Source organism: Mastigoproctus giganteus, chromosome 2 (genome assembly GCF_048544385.1).
Source record: "Mastigoproctus giganteus isolate SK-2022 chromosome 2, ASM4854438v1, whole genome shotgun sequence".
NCBI lineage: Eukaryota > Metazoa > Arthropoda > Arachnida > Uropygi > Thelyphonidae > Mastigoproctus > Mastigoproctus giganteus.
In genome coordinates this window covers 134,164,735-134,191,414 of record NC_143576.1, presented here as the reverse complement: position 1 = coordinate 134,191,414, position 26,680 = coordinate 134,164,735, and the positions used below count along the sequence as shown (strand labels likewise).

Here is a 26,680-nt window from a genome sequence, read left to right as displayed (position 1 = left end):
AAGATAACGCAAAAAAACTAACTGCGGGATGACCACCAGAGAAAACAGATTGGAACTGCGGCCGGTCAGCAGTCCTATCCTATTACTCCGCCACTGCAGCAAAGCCGTTGTCGTCATCACCAGTTGTCTGTTACCGTAGTTTCACGCGGTTAGTTTATAATCGCAAATTATACCGTTATATAAAAGCGCCCGTTGGCTCGCTCCAGTTTTAAATTCTATCTCAATTTCACAATTTCACGCACAATTTCAAATTCTATCTCAATTTCAACAATACAGAGATGATAAAACAATTTACAAGTGGACAAATTCTATAATGTATTACATATACAAATTTATTTTTCAAAAAGGCGTCGCAAAAGGCATAAAATAAGTAAACTTTTTTCGAAAATACAATTAAAGGCAAACTATGGCCCGCGGGCCACATGCAGCCCGAGGGCCATAGTTTGCCCGGACCTGCTCTACTACTTTACATTTTTGGATCTTTTTCCCTGTTTTCCACAGTTCACAGGAAAGAGAGTAGCGTGTTGGCATTAACAGTTAGTAATGTTTCAGCATCAGTTTGTGGGTGGAATTTGGAGCTACAGTTTTGGTATACTGAAATCAGTTTGACAAATTTACGATAACCAGCAGATGTTATACTTATAAAAACTATAACATTGTAGGGTACTTACATGGTAGTCAAGAGGACCTGCTTTAACACTGGAAGGTAAATTTGGTGCATCCAACATTAGGATGATATTCCAGGTGGGAAGAAGCTCTCCATCTTTTCTGATCCTAATTTGTTTACTTTGAGTAATTTTGTGATCTTTTAACGGTTGGACTGATTCATCCTCTGCATCAATTCCCATGCAATACTCCTTTTGGACTATTTCGTGTTACATGTTGGGTAATTTGCATGGTTATACCAAAGGTTGAGGGTTTTAGCAGTCTCAGAATGCTTATGATTAAGTTTCAATTAATAACTAAGTCGTTCACAATTGTGAAAGACTTAGTTGTTCACAATTGTGAAAGACTTAGTTATTAATCGAATTGTATTTTCATTTTCTAAACATTTTTGCAAGAGAAATGGGGACAAAATAGTCTTAAATTTGTTTGACAAAGCAAGGACAATAAGAAAAGCTGGACATGCCTGCTGTTCGGTATCAGTATGCAGTATTGTCAACTATGAGTGTCATGGTCAGTTTTTCATTTAATTTTAAGTATGATTGTGTCAAGGTTCAATTGGATAGAATTGCCAAATTCTAAATTTCGTTCCTTTTAGCCCAGGTGGAAGTATCTCTTTCCAATCTTACTGTGTGGAGGCAGGAGTGATGCCAACCAGCAGAAAAGTGATCAGAAGAGTAGGTGAGCAATACACTGCTAGTGGGGATAGCAGTATGATCCAAGTGGTCAGCAGTAATGTTACGAACAGAGAAAAATTTATGGAAAGCTAGTACTTTCACTAGAAAGACACTAGTAAAACTCATTAGTAATTTTGCTTAGCATTCCAGGCCATCAGTTTGATATTGGTCATAGAGTTGCTACAGCTATAAGTCTCAGAAGTTCAGTTCAGAAGAGGAGAGGAAACACCATGAACTAAACATCTCAAGAGATTAAAAAACACATAGCAAAACATGGATATTTGTTCTTGTGTATAATGGTCAAACTGACTGCTAATCCTCTTAGAGAACAATCCTCTGCAAAAATGTGCAATTTTTATTATCCCACATTAATCAACTTTCAGCTGCAACCTGAAACTCGTGGTACTGGATGCAACGTGGTATTGACAACAGGGCTGGCTGAGAGAAAGGTAAGGTTATCAACAAATATTCAAGAAAAATTAGCAACACTGATGCCTTCGATGGAATTGAAATTATTCTAGTCACTGAGAATCACCAGTACAATAATGAAACTACAGTAGAGCATTAGTTATATGAAATGACTGATGTCCGACCTCTTCCGGATAGCCAAATTTTCTGGATAATCCAATGTAAGATAAGATTAAATAAAATTAATCTTACCTTACGATTAAATTAAATAATTAAGATTAATTAAATTTAAAAAAATTATAAACCTATCTCGGAAAACAGAAACATCCATCCAGGCATTTTTATGATTTTTATACAAAACAGGAAAATTAGAAAGATTTTTAAATGCTCTCGGTTTTTTCAACTTACCGACAACGAGCACAGACAATCTGTGCATCCCAGTAGCCTTTGCACACGTAGCAATTGTAACTCGCTCTTTTCTCATCTTAAAACCTGGTGCAGATTTCTCTTTCTGTGGCAAGGATTTTTCTCAGTAATCCTTTCCACAATAAGCACATCTCATCGAAATTATAAGCATTTTCTTTCTCATAATTTGCTTTGACTGAAGCAAACTTACTTTGAAAGGACGCTGCTGCCGCCGATTTATCTGCAGAAAGTTTCTCGCCTTGAATACCTAGTTCATGTATACTGTGTCTCAGTTTAAAGTTTTTCAGCTGACCTGTGCTTGCCTTAAAATCTTCATTACCTCTTAAATTTCGATTAAAATCCAATGCTTTTTCCCAAAACATTGGGCCAGACACTGATTCACCAAAACTTCGCTTCTGAAGAAACCACAAATAAAGTGCACCCTCTAAAGCAGCATTTTCAGATTTCGACATCGTCTTTTTCCTGCCAGATCCGCCTTCACTATCCATAATCGACACATTCTCTTATAGCATTGAAATTTTTCTTGACGTCATAAATTGTTAAAGTCCCCACATTAAACTCTTTGGAGAGATATCCTAAATTTTCACCTTTTCTAATTCTACTAATAATTTCTGTTTTTTTTTTTTTTTTTGTTGCAACGTTAAAACTACACATTTTCATTTCATTCACATATTACTGTAAAAAAACTGAAAAAAAAAAAAAATAAATAAATAAATAAAATAATAATAAATAAATGTGGAAGTCTCTCTTTAGCCAGCGTGTGGTTGATAGGTAAAACAAACTTCCATCTGTCGTTGTAGAAGTTGATCGCTTAACAGATTCAAGGCAGAAGTAGACAAACATTTGGAGCGAGTGGATGGGTGAAATTTGATTTTTTTTTTTTTTTTTTTTTGCTGATGCTATATAAGCTTGCTTTCTTGTATCATGTGCCTTTACTAATGCTAATGCTAACTGCCATTGACTGTACTACTTAACGTTAATAAGAAAAAAAAAAAAAAAAAAAAAAAAACACACACAGAAAAAAGATCAGCCTTTTATTCCAGATAGCGGACGTTCTACTGTAATACATTTGAAAAAAAAGTGTTTTAGGTGGCCTAAGTTTTTAAAAATAGTCCTTTCTCTCCCATTTAATAAACTTTTTTCTTTGTGTGGAGAGCCAACATTTAAAATTATTTCTTTCATGGTGCAATGCTTTTCACTGTTGGAAAACGAAGTTATAAGTTCCATTTGCAACTTCGTTTTCTTGATATTAATTAAAACGTGAAACATAAGCAGTAAAGTACCTTACAAGATATAATGCACTGCTACAGGCAGAGTGCAATAATATTCAGAGTGCATAAATAAATATCATTAAATCAGACTGATTGCACAGCTTCAAAAAATAAAATGCTAGTTTTTTTCATTTAATTAATATAAAATTAGAATTACTCTATTACCCACTCCAATTATATATATGGATGTATCTATAAGTCCACATTTACTCAGTTTGAAAAGATATGAAAATTATTTAGCTACCTCCACAACCAGAGAAGACATCCAATGTCCTTAGTGTCTTAATAACAGGATAACATTCCATTTTGGTCTTTATTCTTTCGTCTTCTGGTTTAGACTTTTCCTTATTTTTACCTTTTCCTTTCCCTTTACCCTACAGGAAGACCAAATCAAGTAACCAAGATTACAAGTAGTAATAATAATAATAAAAAGCTATAAGAAAGTAAGAAGAATCAAAAATTCTATCCAAACAGAGAATATGTAATTCTTATTCAAATTAAAATCCTACAATTTTAAAGTTAAAGGAGTACTTATTTTAACAAAATATAATGTCAGCATAAAAGAGTAATTAAAACTTACCATTTAAGTTGTAATTACTATTTATGGTATTTGACTAGGTCAACATATAAAAGGTGCTATTAAATAAAGAGACTTTTTGCAATAAAATAAATATAATGAAATATCTTGTATATTACAAGTTATGCCCTTCAAAATAATAGTACATGCCGATCGATAAGTTTCATCAAAGCAAGGTCCTTGAGGTTGTCAAATAGATTCTCTCAGGTATGTCAACTGGGAGTCTAAAACACTGATGGAACTCATATTCAGGTAACACTCCAAGTCAAGTGAAACTAATTTTGGCAAAGTCAAGTGGAACTAATTTTGGCAAAGATAAAGCTGACAGGCTAGCATCCTACTTTTCTTCCAACTCATGTACTGATGACCTTGTTAAACCACTTCCTACCATTTCCAGTACGCCCCACTCAAAGCCTCCTGTGGTCTTCCCTCAAAAGGATGTAAGAAAGCTCCAGGTCCTAATGGTATTCCTTCACTTATTCTCAAAACCTGTGCTCCTGAACTTATTCTTGTTCTCTGTCATCTTTTTTTCAATTTCTTATTCCGAAGGTGTTTTCCCTTCTGCTTAGAAATTTGCTCATTACCAGCCAGTTCCTAAAAAGTGTGAAAAATCCATCCCACACAATTAACGTCCCATTGAACTTACTTCTATTCTTTCTAAAGTGATGGAGAAATCAATTAACCGACACATTGCATTCCACCCTCCAGTTTGAGAAACCTTGCCCAGCACAAACAGCTTCAAGTTCTCATATATCCACTAACAATTCCTTCAAAACTGATCTCCAGGTACTTCTCCAGTGCAAAGATAACTTAGTTGATTTCAATCCTTCTAAAACACAGTCCTCTCTTTTACATTGCAATCCTTCTGTTCCCAAGCTTATCTTCGATGACACACTGATTTCTAGGCAAGATCATATATCTCTATCCGGGATTACCCCGACTTCTAATCTCTCTCTCTCTTGGCATAAGCACATTACAAATCTTGGTTCTGCTGCATTTAAAAAATTGGTTTTCTGTTTTGCTCTTGGTGTTACTTCTCTTCTAAACAGCTGTTCACTCCCCACAAATTGCAAATCTGTCCTGCCACCATGGAATACTGTTCCCACATCTGGGGTGATGCTGCCCCCAAAACCTCTCAGACTTCTAGAGTCCATTCAAAAGAGGGAAGTTAGGTTAATTTATGACTTATATCTAAATAAACTCTCTCTCTCTCTCTCTCTCTCTCTCTCTCTCTCCACCCTGTCTGATAGATGTACTGTTTTTGCTGCATGCCTTTTCTATATAAATACTTCCATGGGTACTGTTATTCTAAATTGTCTTCTATAATTTCACTAGTCCTGCCCTCTCTTCCAAAGCAATCAGAACAAGTGCTGCAACTAGTCGATATCCTTTTAAAGTCCAACTTCAAACTTCAGAACCAACTTTCCTTCTTCCTCATTCATTCATTCAACTTCCATTTTCTGGAACAACTTTCCTTCATACATATTTCCTGAAAATTATAAGTTACAGAAATTCAAGTCTAATGTCAACAATATCTTCTTTCATCTTCTTAACTTTCAGCCCATGCATGGTATTAAGTACTCTTGGTTCTAATATTTCTCAAGTTTGATGTTTCAATAAATAAATAAATAAATAAAAAACTCACTATAGTGGCTTTCTTTCTAGAAAGTCTGGCAGCCAAATAATCTATTTGCACCTTCACAATGTTTACACACACAAAAAAAAAAAAAAAAAAAAACACACTATAGTCGCTTTCTTTCTAGAAATCTTCAATGGATTTCCTTAAGCACACTTAAGTTTAAGGAATAGAAAAAGTCCTTACAGGCATCTGTATTTTTTACTAAAAACTACAGTCCAAAGAGCATGTTGTGTATGGAGCATCCAACAGTTCAGGTCTCTTCCTTCGAATTTTTTCATCCAGCCATGTCAGAACATAGTATACTTAATGGATAGTCTGATTTGGTGAGACATATTTAGAAATAATAAATTCAACATCGAAGAAAAGAAGAACCATGTTTTTCATTTTTGACATTCTTGCCTTTCTTGGTCTGGGAGATTGTTGTTGCCTTCTACTGCAATGACTGTGTTTTAGTTTCTGAGTCCTTTGATCTTCATTCAAAAATTTTGACACCACCTTGGCAACACTTTTCTCATGCCTAAAATTTCAGTTAAAATTTGCATAATTGTTTCTTTGTCCATATTGAGTTCTGATGCAACCATTCTAATGCATACATGACAATCACTTCTAAACAATGTCCTAACCTGGTTCACAATTTCATTAGTTTTCATGGATTCTGGTCAGCCTGGTAGTTCATCTTCTCCTTGTCTTCCTTCATTCAAACAGGCATGCTCTTGACATAGTACTTTCCCCATAAACTTGCAATAACAAGTCATAACATTCGGTTGGTGTTTTCTTTAATTTTTCAAAAATTTCAAATTGATTCATTGTTCGATTCTTTTGTGTGTCGTTTTTTTCTGCAAACTGCAAAAAAGAGAAGGTGATGAAAACCTGTCTTACTGCAAAGCAAAAGAGTGTGATGGAACATGAGTTTGCAGAAAACTAGGGAAAGGTTCACGGTAAACCACTGTGCTTTTGTTTCACATGTGGTATTTGGTGTGTAGTGGTGGCTGAACACAGTCTCATTACATAATAGCCAGACCCCATGGACGGTATTCTAACAGGCCAACATATATAAGTATTCAAATAGGTCACAAGTAAAAAGAATTTGTCAAAGACTTCTTTTTTTAAAGGAACTCCAAGACTGTGTTCAAATAATTCATCTCAATGAAATCATTAATGTTATAACAAATAAGAGGTTTCATGAGGATCGGATGTTGCTATTTCAATTTTGGTTGGGTCACTAAAATCTCCAACTATTACTTAAGAAAAATTTGGAGAGAAAGATTAACAATAAGGATAAAAACCTACTAGGATTTTACTAATTTGTATTACTAACTTGAGGAAAGCATGAGGAAAATAAAGCAAGAAAAGCAAGAGTGATATCACCATACAAAATGTTCTTAAACAGCCGCTTGAAGATACAAGGCAAAAGAGAAGATCGGAAATTGTGCATGATGTTACACTAAGCAAATTTACCATGACAAATTTTTGCCTAGAGCTTCACACTACAATAAGATTCACTGAATGTACAAGTTAGTGCAAATGCATCATTTTAATCTTGTCCTTTGTTGAAGAATTACTTACTTGAGGTAGTTCGATATCATGGCAACTCAAAATGAGTTGCCATGGCAATTTACTTACTTCAGGATTCACTATGTACAAAAATGATGCATTTGCACCGACTCATACGTTCAATTAAATATATTTTAAAATAGTATTTAAAGGCAAATACTAACAGCAATACAACTGTTGAAAGAAACAAAAATCAAAAAAGGTCTCAGAGTTGCCAAAACCGTTAAATATAGAAATCTTAAACAAAAGTTAATTCAATTTCAATGGAAGCGCAGAAAAGAGCTGTGTGGAGAAGGGATGAATATATAAAGAAATTATTTAGAATGACAGAGTAGTCATGAATTAAGAAAGGTAGTTAGGATGGAGGGAAAAGAAGAAAAAAATTCTCTTTTTTCCCCCTCAGAAATCGTTAATGTTACATGTGAGAAACTGAAAAACATCTGACACTCCTCATTATGAAATAATTCCTTAACTTGTTATTAATTTAACTACTTCTTAAGAGAATAGTTGCTTTTTTAAATCCTCTAATGTGAAAATATTGCCTTTGCAGAAACATCTTGATTGTTATTTTATTTTATCTCATACTGAGATGTGTACACATGTATTGACTTGAAGATTCATAGCACCTCCACTGGAAAAGCACACATTTTGCATTAAAAATACACAAATTGTTGGTAATGGGTGTATTTTTTCAATTTTACTTTAAAGTGGTGTAAAAAAATGAATTTCATGTGTGCTTACAATATGCAAGTTACAGATAAGTGAATTGTCCGTTACTTTGCAGATTATTCTTCGGAAAGAACAGAAATATGAAATTTAAAGGTACTACATACAACATATAGCAAATTTTTGTTATACCTCCATTCAATTTTGTTATAATTATGTGTCTATGTTTGGAATCGCATTTCATTTTTCGTAATTTTCAAAAGCTGTTATTAAAACAGGACCAACTTACTTACCAATTTTTATTAAAATATTTTCTATTATGTAAAACATAAAAAACTTAAATAACATTTAAGAAATTTCTAGAATATTCCAGAAAGATCTGGAAAAATCCTGAATGTGGCAGAACATTGTAGATGATTCTAGAGTGTTTTTGAAATAATATAAATTGAGAAGTAAGATCTATGACTTATAAAATCGAACACTCATCATTCAAAAAGTGTTTGGTGTAATTTTTTTGGGTTTTATAAACATGGCAAGAAATAAGAAACTGAACGTTGAAAAAAGAAGCTATGATAACTTTGTAAAAAGAAATTTGTTGCACGAGAAGTACTGGCAAATAACAAGTGTTTCTTTTAAAGGAGTACAAACTAGCATTTTATGATTCAAGGAGACTGACAGAGGAGTGCAAAGCACAATCAGGATGACTGAACGTAATAATGGAAGCATAAGATAAGACATAATACTGATTTCTAAACACAATCGATAAATTACTGCACCTGAAATCTAAGCTGAGTTCAATAAGAACAGAGAAACTCCAGTGTCTACATGCACTGTAAAAGTTCGCTTAAACAAGCAGGTCTTCATGGTCGTGTAGCAGTCCAAAAATCCATATTAAACCAGAAAATCAAAAGAAACAATTAGATTGAGCTAAGAGCTCAATCTAATTGTTTCTTTCGATTTTCGAAAAATTTGCTGTAAATTTTTCAATGTTTAATTAATCTTAAAATATTTTGTAGTGTGTTGTTTATTTCATGAAACTTTACACATTATCATAGCTCAATTCAAAAAATTTTATAAAAACTGTTATCATATACTGTGATTCCAGAGTTTAAGGCAGGAGTGTACATTAAAAACCCTATAGTGTTTGTTGGGAAAACAGTGACAACTTTCAACTGCATTCCATTTTAAATAAACCAATATCAAATTAACAAGGCAGATGCACTGTACTCCTAAAAAATTATTCATTAAATTACTTTAAACATTTTTGTAAATATAAATCTATAACATTAAAATTCACATCTATACACAAAATAAATTAGTTTCAAAACATTAGAGGAGAGATGCATCTTTATGCCCTTTAAGTATTTCATATGAACTCTGTTGTTCAAAAGAATAATAGTTCCTGGTAGAACAATAATAATAATAAAAAAAAAAATCCAATAAAGGAGAAATTTTTATTTTTATTTTATAATAATAATAATAATAATAATAATAATACTAAATGGAGTTCCTTGTAGGTGTTCCCTCCCAGTGAACACCTATAAGGAACTCTAGAAAGTTGCGATCCCGAACACCTGTAGGAGAATTCCTCAACCAACAGTAACACAAGATATAACAACAACAACAACAACTACCCTGTGTACTTGGTAGCAATACCTGTCACGAGGTGGAACCTCCAATCAGGGAGGACGAAGAGTAGGAATAATAATAAATGACATCAAGGTCTACATGGGATCCGAGAAGCACCTCCAGCAACTACTCCAGATCACCGAAGAATTCAGCAATGATATTAGGATGGAATTTGGTCTAGACCCATGGACTGCACCAGGGAAAATTAGTCAACCGAAACTACCAGTTGCAGATTGGTAAAGAGATTGAAGCCATGGCAAAGAGTGAGGCCTACAAATACTTGGGGGTGATGCAGGCTCAGCAGTTACAGCACAAGGAAATTAAGGCCTGCCTGACCGAAAAATACCATCAGAGACTCAGAAGCTTGCTGAAAGCAAAGCTGAACAAAGGGAACACAGTTAAAGCCATAAACACCTATGCACTTCGAGTGCTAACATTCACCGTCAGGGTCATATGGACTAACAATGAGCTGGAGGATATCATGAGAAAGACAAGAACAATGACGAAAAAGAGCAGCCAACACCACCCAAAATCTGCCATGGAGAGACTGACAATTGTCCGGGAAGAAGGAGCGAGGGGCCTGATAGACCTCATTGAGCAATAGAAGACAGCAATAGTTAACCTGAAGGATTACATCCATAAACACACAGCAGCACTCCACAGGCCATAAGGAAGATAGACAAGCGGTATACCCCACTCAACCTAAGTGGGAAGTCCACTCCCAACCAGGAGGAACAAACGAAGCTAGAAAGATGGGCAGAGAAGAGACTCCGTGGCAGACACTACAATGATCTCCATCAAGGTCCCATAGATAAAACTGCTTCCAATGCATGGTTGAGGAGCAGGACACTATTTCCCGAAACTGAAGGATCCATCCAAGACCAGGAATAACACCAGGAACTATTGAAAATACATCGCCAAGGAGTCCGGAGTGTTCAGTGACACGTGTCGATGATGCCACCTAGCGGCAAAACGATCCAACACACCACTGCGGGATGCAAGTTGATTACCCAGACTGAGTACACTCATAGACACGAGGTACCCAGATAATACATCAGAAACTAGCAAGAAAATATCAGATGATCGAAAAAAGTGTACAGTACTACAAGTACAAGTACTAAGGGTGCCTCCGTAGCCAGGTGGGAAGGAGCAGCGGTGCGTAGCACACGCTTCTTGATTAGACCGGGGTTCGAGCCCGTCACCACCAAATACGGAAGATGCGGAAAGGTCAGGAAATGACCACCGCATCTCCCGGAGCAATATGGCCTTAGTTGCTAATGCTCCTAAAAACCAAATAACAAACAAACAAGTACTAAAGACCTCAACTCACAAGCTGTACTGAGACCACACCATAATAACGGATAGGACAATCCTACACAACAGACCGGACATAACCCTTGTGGACAAAAAGGAAAAGGCTACCTATCTGATTGACATAGCGGCACCCAACACTGGCTTTGTTTTTGTTGTTTTGTTATTTGGTTTTTAGGAGCATTAGCATCTAAGGCCATATTGCTCCAGGGATATGCGGTGGTCATTCCCTGACCTTTCCGCATCCTCCATATTTGGTAGGCATGGGCATGGGCTCGAACCCTGGTCTAATCAAGAAGCGTGTGCGACACACTGCTGCTCCTGCCCACCTGGCTATGGAGGCGCCCCAACACTGGCAACCTGCAGAAAACCCTTGGGGGAAAAATCAGGAAGTACACGAACCTAAGACAGAAGATCAAAGAGATATGGTGCAACAAGTAACAACCATCCCGATCATCGGGTCAACCCAAGGTATGGTGCCAAAGACCCTACATCACAGCCTAGCAGCAATAGGTCTCCCAGCAAACACCTACAAGGAACTCCAGAAAGTCGCAATCCTGAACATCTGTAGGATAGTCCTAGAATTCCTCGACCAACAGTAACACCAGACATAACAACAACCACCCTGTGTACTTGGTAGCAATACCCGTCACAAGGTGGAACCCCCAATCAGGGAGAAATAATATAAGAGCAATAATAATAATAATAATAATAATAATAATAGGGGGTGCAATGGCCCAGTGGTTACGGCACTGGACTACCAGGTGGTACTTGGTGGAAGCGAACACGGTTCTATCATGCTGGGAGACCGGTATAATAATAGTAATAAATAAATTAATAATAATAACAATTAATAAATAAATAAACATCGCAACAGTTGCTCCAAGGAAACAATTCTCGCCTTAACAACCACTCCTACCCCAAGGTTGGAGTGGCTGTTAAGGCAGATTGTGGCGCCATCTGGCATCACTCCCAAAAACTACCACTGGACATAAGCTGAAGCTAAACAGGTCCACCTCCATAGATGGATGATGTCACAGAGAAATATTAATCGTACTGCATCGAGTGGGGCACAGGATAAAGTCACTTGCACTCAGCCCTTAGGCAGATGGGTCGGTTCGAAAAACCAGAGACGGTTTCTGGAGGAAGACAGTGGAGCAAGTGGCACTGGACCCTGATGGCTACCACAAGAAAAGGGCAAGACTATCCAGCCCGACCAACTGTAAGTGCTTCCTGCACAATTGCGCTAGTGACCACCCAGGAAGGAAGAAAATGCCAACGCATCAAAATGAATATGTACATCATGTAAGCAATAATCAGGCTGGAGACCGATATGACAACTTACAGGGCAACTACGTACCAAGTGGCTGGAACAATTCCCAGATATTCAGTTCACCGAACAGTGAATAGTGGACCATCGGTAAAAAGAACCTGATAGCTCATGCAATCTTGAAAAAAATCAACCAGGACATAAGCGATCAACTATAAAGGATAAAGAATATGGAACCAGAGGAGGAAGAACATAGCACGACCAAACCAGAGGAGGAAGAGCAGGAAGAATTACAACCCACAGCAGCTGAAGTGGAAAGAGACAAGGTCATCATATTCAGAATAGAGGACGAGTGGAAGAAGGCCCTAACAGAATTCGAAGGAATGGACCCCACAAAGACTCGTGATACCGAAGCAGAGGCCGAATAGAACCTTCTGGAGAATCACATACCAACTCAATGGCACATAATACCGCATTGCCTCGACGGCAATGGTGTAGCACTGGAAGCCATCCACACAGCCATGTAGTGTGCTGCGGTAGCAGCCATGAGGATTAATGAAAGAGAAACGAGACCAGCAGCAGAAGAACCGAAAACAGAAGGAACCACCAGTTTAGGAAAGAAGACTTCAGCAGAAGAATTAAGAGTGAAGATAGACCGATTGACTCAGTACCAACAGGGCAATAGGAGAAGGAAATTAACTGGAAAAGTGAAGAGCATCCTCAACAGAGACTGTATCCACAGTAAACATGAGACAAAAAAAATCAGAAAATAGGAGCGTACTTGGACACATTGAAGCAGAACCTCCTTGCACTCAGCAAGAGACTACAGCGATACAAAGAGAGCTCCCAGAGGAAAATAAACAATCGAAACTTCGATGAGGACCAAAGAGGCTTCTACAGCAGTCTCGGAAAAGATGGGAATGGACCACACAAGCAGAAGACGATTGAGGAGTTCTGGGGAAACATATGGAGCAGAGAAGTAAGACATAACAGTCAATATAGAACTGTATAGAACTAGAACGCAAGAAAACCAAGGACGTACAAGATATGAGATGGTGGGAAATTGAGGAAGAAGTAAAACAGATGATCAAGAACTCTCACAACTGGTGAACTCCAGGAATAGATAACGTCCACAACTATCTGTACAAGAAGCTCACTTGCACACACACACACAAGCACCTGGCAAAGCAGTTCATCCGAATGACAAGGCACCCAGAGATGAACCCGAAGTTTCTCACTCAAGGAATCATATATCTGAAACCTAAAGACGAAGATACAAGAAACCCGGCAACATAAAGACCAATCGCCTGCCTCCCAACAATGTACAAGATCCTGACCAGTTGCATAACCAGGAAGATATCAGACCACTTGGAGAGCCAGAACATAATGGCCAAACAGCAGAAAGGATGCAAGCGGCTCAGCAAAGGATGTAAGGAGCAATTGACCATAGATGCCACGGTTACGGATAAAGCCTACAAGAAGATTCGCAACACGTACACACCCTACATCAATTACTACAAGGCCTTCGACTCATAGCTGACTAATAGAGGCGCTGAACATCTACAAAGTCAATCCAATAGGGACAAACTTCCTAGGAGAAATGATGGCGAAATGGAGTACAGTCATTCCTCGTATAGCACGATAGTTGTGTTCCTAGAAACCATCGTGCAATGCAAAATCGGGCAATATAAATAACAGGCCCTATGGGAAAAATAGGGTTAGGTGCCAACGACCCAAGATTGGACACATATTCCAAACAAAAACATTACCAAACACAATAAATAATCCTACTAAAATACTTATGTATATTATTATGACTATTACGAAATAAAATATTGCTAATGCTATTGCTTCTATCATAAGCAAACTTGTTCTTTGTTTGATTTTATATCCAAACAGATGACAGCCATTCCATCTCTTCCAAATCTTTATGTCTTGATCTAATAGGTTTTATTACACTTTGAGTTATTCCTGTACGAAAGTTGTTTTTATTTTCTCTACATTCTTTCTAATTCTTGGAGTTCCCTCATTTGGCCTGTAGCATGTGTAATATCACGTTCTTTCATTTTGCTCAAAGTGTTTTAGAATTTCATGTTTTTTCTCTATGGACAGAGGCGGACTGGCCATAACCCTTACCGGGGAAACCCTGGTGGGCCGGAGGCCGGTGTGATTTTGGCCATAAATGCTAGTATGACGCCGCTACAAATTTTCCCTGGTGAGAATTTTTTACCCAGTCCACCCCTGTCTATTGATATTGCTTTCCTTTTTCTCCCTGAATCTGTAGTGTCTTCAACAGAATGCTTCCTTTTTACATCTTTTAAGTATTTTACTTATTTTTAGAGAATAAAGCACAATTACAAAATGAGGAGGCACGCTTGATACACATAAACAAAGCTGGCATGTGCAGCAATTGAATAAACAACACCGTAAAGGCAGAGACATGCTATTAATACTCACTAGCTCACATTTTACTAAAGCACATTTTTAGAGGTCGCTACCATAAAACAATAAAAATAATTTCCAGTTGTGTTTCTGCTGGTGGAATATGTTATAAACTGGTAGTAAACTCGATCTAATTACATTTGTGATAATAAAATTAGCTGGAATTGTGTTAGTTTTACGTTATTATGGTGAAATGTTTTTCCCTTCACTGATATAAAAAACAAAAAATACATTTTCAGAATCCCTCTTCATTCTCTTTATTCCTATCGTGTTGCATTTAGTTGGGGTGATTCGGCATTGGACTGCCATTTCTTGTAAACACAAAGACGAATTGTGCATAAGCGAATTCGGTTCGTGTTATATACGATATCGTTCCCCTATTTATAGATTCGTGTATGATCGAATTCGTGTAGTGTAAATGTGTTATTCGAGGACTAATTGTACCACCATTAAGGTCTAAAACATCACAACCAGGCTAATTCCCATCAGGAGAAGAATCTTTCAGGGAGCTGCCCTGAGCTCATTGTAGTTCTGTCTAGCACTTAACCCGCTATCCACCATGCTCAACAGTAGCAAGTATGGATATAACCTCAAATAAGGAAGGAAGAACCTGTACACCCTCACCCACCTGATATACATGGATAACATCAAGCTCTATGCAAGAACAGAGAAGCATTTCCATCAACTACTCCAGATCACCGAAGAATTCAGCAATGATATTAAGAGGGATCCACAGATTGCACCAGGGAAAATTAGTCAACCGAAACTACCAGCTGCACAGTGGTAAAGAGATTGAAGCCATAACAGAAAGGCGCCTCCGTAGCCAGGTGGGCAGGAGCAGCAGTGCGTAGCACACGCTTCTTGATTAGACCGGAGTTCGAGCCCGTGAACACCAAATACGGAGGATGCGGAAAGGTCAGGAAATGACCACCGCATATCCCTGGAGCAATATGGCCTTAGTTGCTAATGCTCCTAAAAAAAAAAAAAAAATAACAGAGGGAGAGGCCTACAAATACTTGGAGATGATGCAGGCTCAGCAGTTCAGCACAAGGAAATTAATGCCTGCCTGACTAAAAAATACCATCAGAGACTCGGAAGCCTGCTGAAAGCAAAGCTGAATGGAAGGAACACAGTTAAAGCCATAAATACCTTTGCAGTCTCAGTGCTAACATACTCCTTCGGAATCATAGATTGAACTAACACCGAGATTGAACTAACACCAAGGGAATGTCTTCCTCATAATATCCAGAGCTGCCAATACCACCTGAAATCTGTGGAGAGACTGGCAATTGCCCGGCAAGAGGGAGCGAGGGGCCTGATAGACCTCACTGAGCAACAGAAGACAGCAATAATTAATCTGAAGGATTACTTCCAGAAACACAGCAGCACTCCACCAGGCCATAAGAAAGATAGACAAGTAGTATACCCCACTCAACCTAAGCGAGGAGTCCCCCCACAACTAGGAGGCACACACAAAGCTAGGAAAATGGGCAGAGAAGACACTCCATGGAAGACACTACAATGATCTCCATTGAGGCCACAGAGATAAAACTGCTTTCAATGCAATAGAACTAGAACACAAGAAAACCAAGGATGTACAAGAAATGAGAGGGTGAGAGATTCGGAAAGAAGTAAAACAGACGATCAAGAACTCTCACAACTACTGTACAAGAAGCGCACACACACACACACACACACACACACACACAACTGGCAGAGCAGTTCACCCAAATGATAAGGCACCCAGAGACAATCCCGAAGTTTCTCACTCAAGGAATCACATATCTGAAGCGTAATGATGAAGATACAAGAAACCTGGTTAAATATAGGCCAATCACCTGCCTCCCATCATTGTACAAGATCCTGACTAGCTGCATAACCAGGAAGATATCAGACCACTAGGAGAGCCAGAACATAATGGCCAAACAGCAGAAAGGATGCAAGCGGCTAAGCAAAGGATGCAAGGAGCAATTAACCATAGATGCCACAGTTAAGGAGCAAGCCTACAAGAAGTGCCACGACATGTACACAGTAAGACAGGAGATCAAAAAGATGTGGCATATGCAGTAAGTAAAGACCAATCCAATCATCATGTCAACCACAGGTGTGGTACCAAAGCCCCTACATAACAGCCTAGCCGCAATAGGTCTCCCAGCGAACACATACAAGGAACTCCAGAAAGTCGCAATCTTGAACACCTGTACGATAGTCAGAGTTCCTCAACCAACAGTAACACCGGACATAACAACAACCAGCCTGCATACTTGGTAGCAATACCTATCACGTGGTGGAACCCCCAATCAGGGAGAAATAATAATAAGAATAGGGGTCTGATTAGCACAGCGGTTATGATGCTTAACCACTATTATGATGGACCAGAGTCAGAATCCAGCTACGGAAAAAAAAGGGGGGGGGGAATAAAATAAAGAAGCACGCATGACAAAAAAATAAAAATAAAAATACTGCATCTAGTGCAGACTTCAAGGAGAAATATATTTATTCTCATCTAATCTCTGTTCAGTAACCTGAGCAGCCGGGAACTGTTCCAATCACTTGGTGTGCACTTGTCCTGTAGATTGTCTTGTCTGTCTCTATAGGACCAAATAGAGAAGTGAAATAGGAGCATTTTTTTTTTTTTTTGGCTGATGCTACATAAGCTTGCTTTCTTGCATCGTATGCCTCTACTAAAGGTAATGCTAATATCTTAGTTACTGCATAGTGTCCTGGCATCATGGACATATTTATTTCTAGGGTACACTTCATGTGTTTCCTCTTTCTTCCTTCTTCAGTGATAGCTTCTGCAACCTTGGAAAACATCAAGCAGGACAAGAGTGACCAACTACAAAGAATATGGACAAAATCAAAGAAGGGGGAGCAAGTACAAAAACTACAACACAGAGCAGCAAAAGTAGAAACAAATTAGGTTGTGATTTACAGAAAAGAAGGGTGGAAGAAGGGTCTAGCAGAATTTGTAGGAACCCACAAAAGACCCACAACATTCAGGAGCAGAAACCAATTAGAATCTTGGCTACTCAGACCACCAAAATTGGTAAATATCACTGGATTACCTCAACAACAACAAAGTAGCAATATATATAATCTGCAAAGCTGATTACTGTACCAGCCATCAGAATGAATGGAAGAGAATCCAGAGAGTAATAGAAAACAAAATGCAAAGAAAGGGAAATAACAGCTTGGGAAACAGGGCTACAGCAGAAGATAGAAGAGATGATTGAAGATAGGCCAACTGACCCAGTACCAACCAAGTAACAAAAGTAATCAGAAAAAAGCCACCGCATGGACACCCCTACAGCAGAACTCCTTGCACTCAGTAAGAGCCTGTACTGATATAGCAAGAATGCCCCCCCCGGGGGGGTGTTAAAAGACAAGAGGCTATTTGATGGAAATCAGAGAGCCTACTAGAGCAAAATTGGACAAGCAGAGGTAGGCAACAGATCTAAAGACTAAAAATGCACTCCAAGAGTTCTGGGGAAAGCAGTGGAGCTACAAATTTAGCCATAACGGGCACACCCCTCTTGGAGAGGCCTAGAACAGAAGAAAACCACAGACATACAAGAAATGATAGATTGGAAGATTCAGGAGGAAGAAGTACAATGATCAATCAGGAAGTGCAGCATCTCGTGAACCCAAGAATACATCACATCCACATCCACATGAATACATCACATCCACATCCATATGAATACATCACATCCACAATTACTGGTACTAGTTCAGCTGCACACATGCACAGATAGTTCATGCAGAGCAGTTAACCAAGATAAGGCACAATGAAAAAATTCCAGAGCCTCTCAGTCAAGGAATCACCAATCTGAATGCTAAGAACAAAGAAACAACAAATCCGGTGAAGAACAGATCAATCACCTATCTCCCAACAATCTACAAGATCCTAATCAACTGCATAACTAAGAAGATATCAAACTACTTGGAGAGCCAGACCATCATGGCTGAGAAGCAGAAGGGATGTAAGCAGATGAGCAAAGGATGCAAGGAACAATTGACCACTGATGCTGCAGTTATGGAGCAAGTCTACAAGAAGCACAGCCTGCATCAACTACCTCAATGTCTTCAACTCCATGCCCCATAGATGACTGATAGACACTGAGGATCTACGAAGTCAATGTGACATTGACACACTTCTTAGAAGCAACCAAGGCAAAATGGAGGACCATCAAGAAGATCGGGAATACCACAGACAGACCAATCTCCACTGGAAGAGAATTCTTTCGGAGAGTTGGCCCGAGCCCACTATGGTTCTGTCTAGCACTCAACCCACTGTTCACCAGGCTCGACAACAGGAAGTACAGATATACCGTGCTGCCTCCGTAGCCAGGTGGGCTGGAGCAGCAATGCGTAGCACATGCTTCTTGATTAGACCGGGGTATGAGCCCGTGACCACCAAATACGGAGGATGTGGAAAGGTCATGGAATGACCACTGCACATCCCCGGAGCAATATGGCCTTAGTTGCTAATGCTCCTAAAAACCAAATAACAACAACAGATATACCCTAAAAGAATGGAAGAAGAACTGAACACTCTCTCTCTCTCTCTCTCTCTCTCTCTCTCTCTCTCTCTCTCTCTCTCTCTCTCTCTCTCTCTCTCTCTCTCTCTCTCTCTCTCTCTCTCTCTCTCGATGCCCATGGATAACATCAAACTCCATGCTGCAACTGAGAATAAACTCTAGCAGCTACTCTTGATCACCAAACAGTTCAGCATTGATATTAGAAGGCAATTTGGCCTAAACAAATGTAAGATCCTGGACTACATTGAAGAAATCTAGTAAGCAGAAACTACCAGCTGAAAATTGGTGCCGAGACAGATGTCATGAGAGAGGGAGAGAGCTACAAATATCTGAGGTGGCTCAACTAGTAAGGCCGACCGGGCTAGCCGGGTGGGTAAAGTGCCTGCCTGGCAACCCACAGGTCGCGGGTTCGAATCCCGCCTCAGGCTTGGATCAAAGTACAGTAATACCCCGACTTACGCGAACTCGGAGTTACGCGGTTCCTGATTTTTTCGTTTGGCAACGCTGCCGCCCACTATCTTCAAGGTCGTTTTTCATATGTTATCAATATACGGTGCGACAGCGGAGAATGAGAGCGAAAGATGAACAAAATTCAACTTTGCTGCTTTTATGTTTTTTATATCAGTGAAGGGGAAACACATTTTCACCATAATAACGTAAAAACCAACACAATTCCAGCTATCGGTATAATCGCAAATGCAATTAGATCGAGTTTACTACCAGTTTATAACAGATTCCACTAGCAGAAACGCAACTGGATTTTTATTGTTTTATGGTAGTAACCCCTAGAAATGTGAGGTGTTAATAGTGTATCTCTGCCTTTATGGTGTTGTTTATTCAGTTGCTACATGCGCGCAGCTTTGTTTATGCGTATCAAGCGTGCCTCCTCGTTTTGTAATTGTGCTTTATTCCCTAAAAATGAAAAGGAAGCGTCCTGGTGAAGACACTGCAGATTCAGAGAGAAAAAGAAAAGCAATTATCGATAAACAGAGGCGGACTGGGTCAAAAATTGTTACCCGGGAAAATTTATAGTGGCCTCATACTATGGTTTATGGCCAAAATCACACTGGCCCACCGGGGTTTCCCCGGTAAGGCTTATTGCCAGTCCGCCTCTGTCGATAGAGAAAAAAATATGAAATTGTGAAACGCTTTGAGTGAAATGAAAGACCATGTGATATTGCACGTGCTACAGGCCTAAATGAAGCAACGGCTAAAAGCACATGACAATTGCAAACTTGACAGGTTGAAAATTGAAAAGGGCTCCTCGATTGTAAAGGGCTTAAAAATTTTAGAAAACATAGACTCCAACGAAGAACGCGTTATAGCTACAAAGCAAGGAATAAAAAAATTATTAGCTTGCTACGAAGAAATTCTGCGTGAAAAAAAGAAGGCGCTGTGTCGTCAGACGAATTTGTTAGATTTTATGAAGCCATCGACATCGAAATAACTTTTTAACGTAAGTCATTTGTTTTTTTAATACATATTTTGTATTAATATGTATAAAGAACTGCAATTTTATTAATATTTTTCTTCTAAACTAGTGTTTTTGTTAGTCCTTGGTCCCAATTAAGCAAAATTTATATGTATTTATATGCAAAGTTGTACCCCGACTTACGCGAATTCGACTTACGCGATTTTCGTCGGACTCACCTATCGCGTAACTTCGGGGTATTACTGTACTGCAAAAACCTTGGGAGGTGCACTATGGCCACAGAAGCCAATGCGCCAAACTACAAAAAAAAAAAAAAAAAAAAAAATCAACTAGTAAGAACACAATGAATACTTCAGGTATAACGTACATAAAAACTATTGTACTTTTCTTCTGTGACTCTTGGGGGGGGGGGGGGGGAGATATCTTTCAGAGTTCTTTCAACTAACTGTTGATATGCATGCAAACAATTAAAACTAACATTAACCTTGCCAGCACCATTAAACGTTTCATTACTCTGCATGATTCCATTTTAATAGTGAATGTATTGTTTCCTAAATTAATTTGACCATCATTATGGTTTGATTGTCCTAGTACTCCTACCAAGGCATGAATAGCAACCTTGGATGGGGCTACAGGTTGAATGAAAGTAAGATTAACGCACTTCTTCAAGGTAAATTTTTCTACTGTGATTGCTACTGCTATCCTTAACCTGAATCTACGACTCTGGCTGTAGTTTGAGATGCTAATCAAATTTATATTTAGATCTTGGTGGACTTCAAAAAAGGATTTGTTATACTCAACTTATCACCACTTTTGTTTGGTTCAAACAAGATTTACAAAATATTAATAATAAAGTTAGTCAGCTGGGAGCTGGAAATATTTTCATTATAATGAAAATTTCATTAAAAATGTATTTGTCGAAGTGGGATTTTATGGTATTTATAAAATAAAAAATAAAATATACAGAGAAGATTTAAGCACTTATTTTTCTTTCTCACACTTTAATACTAAGCTTTCAAAATATGTACAGTCAGTTCTGCTACAACACACATTTTCACAACGTGAATTTGCTCCAACACGATTGATATATTAGGGGAAAATGCGAGTATAACTCAATTTTTGCATTATACTCGTGATTCCGTCTGCAAGTAACACCAGGTGAATGCAAAACCCGGCACCAAGCTAAATGTAGCAACCAGTGCAGCAATACTACAAGTTTAGGAAGGTTAAAAAATGTCAAAAATTAAATGTGTAAGATCTATATTTCCAGTTTACTAGAGTTGTATTGGTCGGAGACACACTGTTGTCATTTGCTGTATTCACAAGATAGAACATGATATTGTAGGCTGATTCATGTTTTCAGGAACTCACATTTTTCTATTCAAAGAGAAATTTCATGAGATGTGATAGCATGAGCACATTTCTGGAGGTCACTACCATAAAACAAAAACAATTTGCAGTTCGATTTTCTGTTAGTGCAATCTAATTATAAACAGGTAGTAAACTCGATCTTAATGCACTTGCAATAATACCTATAACACGAATTTTGTGGGTTTTTATGTTATTATGGTGGAATGTGTTTCCCCTTCCATGAAATCTTCAATCATATAAAAAACATCAATAAATTTTCAGAATCTTCTCTTCATTCTTATTTTTTTAAGTTTCGTAAACTTGTCTCACTCGTGTGTCCAGTGTTCATTGTTATTGATTGCTCATTTTTTTTACTGTTTTAAATTTTACAATAAAAAAAAAAAAAAAAAAAAAAAAAAAATGTCAGTGAACAGAAATATCAATCAAGCAAACTTCATATCTTGTCAAAGTAAATATAGCACCTTGTCAAGGTGCTATATTTACTGCAATATTCCTTTATTTATTGAAATATAAGATGTTTAAAGATGTTAAGAAATTTAAGATGTTTAAACTTGTGTTAGCAATTTTATTGGGTTTCTAACTTTTTTTTAGTATTTTCCTCAATACCAAGCTGAACACTTTTTTTGAGTGTTCTGCCACTATCCCTATTTTTTCCATAAGCCCTCATTGTTTTTGCGTGAAATACCGTAAGGCGCAGATTTTTAGGAACACATGTATCGCATTATAGCAGATCTGACTGTATGTTCAAAACTTCATAATATATCAGACAGTAAGATTGAGTTTACCGTCTGATATATGTGAGGCCATGATGCTTAACTATATTTAAACATTGCCAACAAAACTAACTTAAAAAACATTTTCATAACATTAACCATGAAATTCTTTACTCATTTACTAGATTTTTAAAATACCTGGGAGGGGAAAGGTCTACATCTACACCACTATATTAAAACTATGCCAACAATCATTTGGAAATACAGATGAGCGAATGGCACACCATGTACAGAAACATTTAAAGACAGTTTATTCATAAATACACATAATTAAAAATATACCTGAAATAACCTTGAAAATTAAAACAACCCTAAAAACACAGAGCATATATGAAAAATGTACATTTATGCATATACTCAAAGTGGCAACAAGAATAACAGTAAAATACCTTTCCTGTACTTCCAACTGACCGGGCAACAGCAGGTGGCTCATCAAATGTTTTTGTAGCGCCATTATAAGCCTATAAATAGAAAATTTTCTTTACATTCCATTCACTTTCAAACAAAATAAACCAAGACAAACAAAATTCAATATTTTCAACGCCAACCCAATCTCATCTCTGACTGACAGTTGTTAAAATTCCTACCCAGAGAGTGAGCAAAATGCTGCCTGTAAAGGTATTTTTCATCTGATGTTATTCATAATAAGTTCAGAAGAAATACCTTTTCAAGCAGCATTTTATGGTTTCTTGCATGAATTGTCACTAACAATACTAATAATGAGCTATGCAAATTCTTAACAGAAGTTTAGAAAAACTCAGAACAGTTCCTCAACTGACTGTGATAATTCTGAAATGAATATTATTTATTAATAATTTTTATCAAGTCAGTATATTACAGGCTCTGTGTAAGTGAAATATAATTCAACTGGAGCAAATGGCACTTGCTGAAACATACTAGTATCAAATTAAAGCATAAATCAAATAATTTTAAAAGTTTTTTTTTTTATATATATACTAGATAAAAAATATACTGGTGCTCAATAACTAATGATTCAGTGAAAAACATGAATCAGAAAATTAAAGATTGAGACAAAATGTTAGTGAGATATTTTAATTTTAATATTTTCAGTGCAAAATGGAAAAACAATTTCATTTTAAAATTACTGTATAAAAAGCAAGATCATGAGTAGACAAGAATGTTACTTCAATAATTAATGAAGGCTTGTTATAAAAGGGGGATCTCTCTGGGTACATGGGCATGTGACTGACTGCTCATCACTAATCACGCTCATGATTAGTGACGAAAGTATCAATTTCCATTCTGAAGTAAGGAATAATTCAAGTTCTGTATGCTTCAGGAAGTGGGGCCTAGCAATCCATCTACTTCAAACATGGTAGTCATGCACTAGGCACAGAAGGAAGTAAGAATCTGTCTGGCTCCATAAGGAATAGTTAGGGGAATGAGGTACAGGAACGTCCTTGTCCACTGTCTCTGAAGATATTACTTCACTAAAAGAGCTCTGTGAGGACATGCATTATTAAAAATGCAGCTTCCCAGTAGAGTTTCCTTGGGCTAATATTAAGAATTGTAGATCAAGATTTGCCATGAATATGCTATATTCTTAGTGGTGATGTTCCATACCATGTAATGTGGACGATCATCATCAAGGTTGAGAAGTCACGACAGACTGATTCTCACAAAGGAATCTTCTAGGAAAATGCCACTATGGTTCTGTGTAGACTCAATCCACTGTCCACTAAGCTCAATAACAGCAAGTACGGATATACCCTAAAACAATGGTGTCCAACCTTTCCCTGTACGGGGGGGCTGTATTCAAAGTAAGATTTGTTTCGTGGGCTGCACAGAGTGATTTGAGAAAAAATTGTGTCACATTTTCTATATCTTCTTATTCGTAAAAGGAAATTTCTATTTCCATGTTACCGTTTTTTCTTTTCAAGCGATATATATATATATATATATATATATATATATATATAAAAAATGCAAATTTCCAGCACTTTTACGTGCAACAAATCTATGCCAGTGGTTTTTTTTTTTTTTAGATTTTATTAAAATTATAAAAATATGACTTACTTCTGTTTGTTTTTTTAAATACTTTACTTTTGTTTCTGTGTGAAATACTTCACTTTTGCTTATAAATGCTCATTTTAGAAAATTTAAAACCTGAAAAGGAACACTGCTTTTCAATATTAAGGTGAATAAATAAATATAATGATAAACCTAAAACTGAAATATTCACAACCTTTATTAAGTACAATACACAATAACATTTACTCGACAAAACTTAACATTTAATGATACGACTGAGGCTGGATATTTTTAAAAAACAGTTCAAAATTTGGCTGCAAATTTCTGACGCCAATATCAATACATAATGAAGATTGTCTTGATGGTATTTCTCCACTTGTTCTCAAAAACTGCACTCCTGAACTTACTCCTGTTCTATGCCACCTTTATTCACTTTCTTATTCCAAAGGTGTTTTTCCTTCTGCTTGGAAATTTGCTCATATCCAGCCAGTTCCTAAAAAGGGTCACAAATCCCTCCCATCCAATTATGTCTACTTTCTAAAGTAATGAAGAAATCACTTAATCGTCAGCTCTTAAACTATCTAGAAACCTTCCATCTGATCAACGATCATCAGTATGGATTCCGTCAGTGTCGATCCACAGGTGATATTCTGGCCTATGTTACCAATTTATGAACAAATTCAATGGAAAAGTTGGGTGAAACAAGCAGCTGCTCTTGACATTTCAAAGGCTTTCGACTGTGCTTGGAATAAGGATCTTCTAAAAAAGCTTCCATCTTATGGTTTGCCAAATTTTTTTTGTAATTGGTAATTCAGTTTTCTCTCTGACCACTCATGGAGGGTGACGGAAGATGGCTCCCTGTCTTCTAACTTCTCCACTAATGCTGGTGTCCCCCAAGGTTCAGTCCTTTCCCCCACTCTTTTCCTCTTGTATATTAATGACCTTCCATTGACTGGAAATCCTATCCATAGTTTTGCTGATGATAGCACATTGCATTCCACTTTTCATTTTGAGAAACCTTGCCCTGCTCAATCAGTTTCAACTTCTCAAATATCCGCTGCCATTTCCTTAAATGCCAATCTTCAGATAATTCTCCAGTGGGGCAAAGAAAATTTAGTTGATTTCAACCCTTCTAAAACTCAGTCTTGTCTTATATCTCACAAAAAGGATTCTTCTGCTCGGATGCCTATCTTTAGTGACACTCCGATTTCTAGGTAAGATGATACATCTCTTTTGGGGATTAGTCTGACTTCTAATCTCTCTTGGCACAAGCACATTACAAATACTGCTTCCTCAGCATCTAAAAAACTTGGTTTTATCTTTCGCTCTCGACATTATTTTTCTTCCAAACAGCTGTTCACGCTGTATAAATCGCAAATCTGCCCTACCATGGAATATTGTTCCCACATCTGGGGCGGTGCTCTGAAAACCTCTCTCTCAGGTGTCTAGATTCCATTCAGAAGAATGGCAATTAGGTTAATAAATGACTCCTCTCTAACAGAATCTCTCCAGTCGCTGTCTCAGAGATATACTGTTTCTGCTGCATGCCTTTTCTACAGATACTTCCATGGGCACTGTTCTTCTGAAATGACTTCTATAATTCCCACTCTCTCTTTCAAAACAGTCCGAACACATGTGCCACCACCAGCCAGTATCCATTTACTGTCCAACTTCAAACTTACAGAACCAACTTTTCATCTTCCTCGTTTATTCATTCAACAGCTGTTTTCTGGAACAACCTTCCTTCATACGTATTTCCTGAAAATTACAGTCTACAGAAGTTCAAGTCTAATGTCAACAAATATTGTTTTTCGTCTTCTCAAACTCCAACCCATGCACGGTACTATAGGTTCTATAACCTCAGGTGTTTGGGGTTTTCATAAAAAAAAAATAATAAAAATGCTAATTTGTTATTATGTTTCTTTTTAAATATTTATTTGATTTTACAAGTGAAAAAAAATTTGCTAACAAACATACACTGATCCAAACAAAACAGCCATTTTAATTGGAATTTTCTTTTATTAGCCAAAAATCT

General features: G+C 37.5%; 1 protein-coding gene across 1 annotated transcript in view; it reads right to left on the bottom strand.

The window, feature by feature from the left end:
* LOC150089578 (DNA (cytosine-5)-methyltransferase PliMCI-like) overlaps window positions 1–26,680 on the bottom strand; it is a 596,839-nt gene that overhangs the window by 93,031 nt on the left and 477,128 nt on the right. Inside the window, exons 25-26 of the mRNA XM_090368675.1 lie at window positions 23,043–23,114; window positions 3,690–3,819 (exon numbers count right to left, since the gene is read on the bottom strand). Coding sequence (XP_090224801.1) covers window positions 3,690–3,819; window positions 23,043–23,114 — 202 coding nt within the window. The remainder of the gene's footprint in view (window positions 1–3,689; window positions 3,820–23,042; window positions 23,115–26,680) is intronic.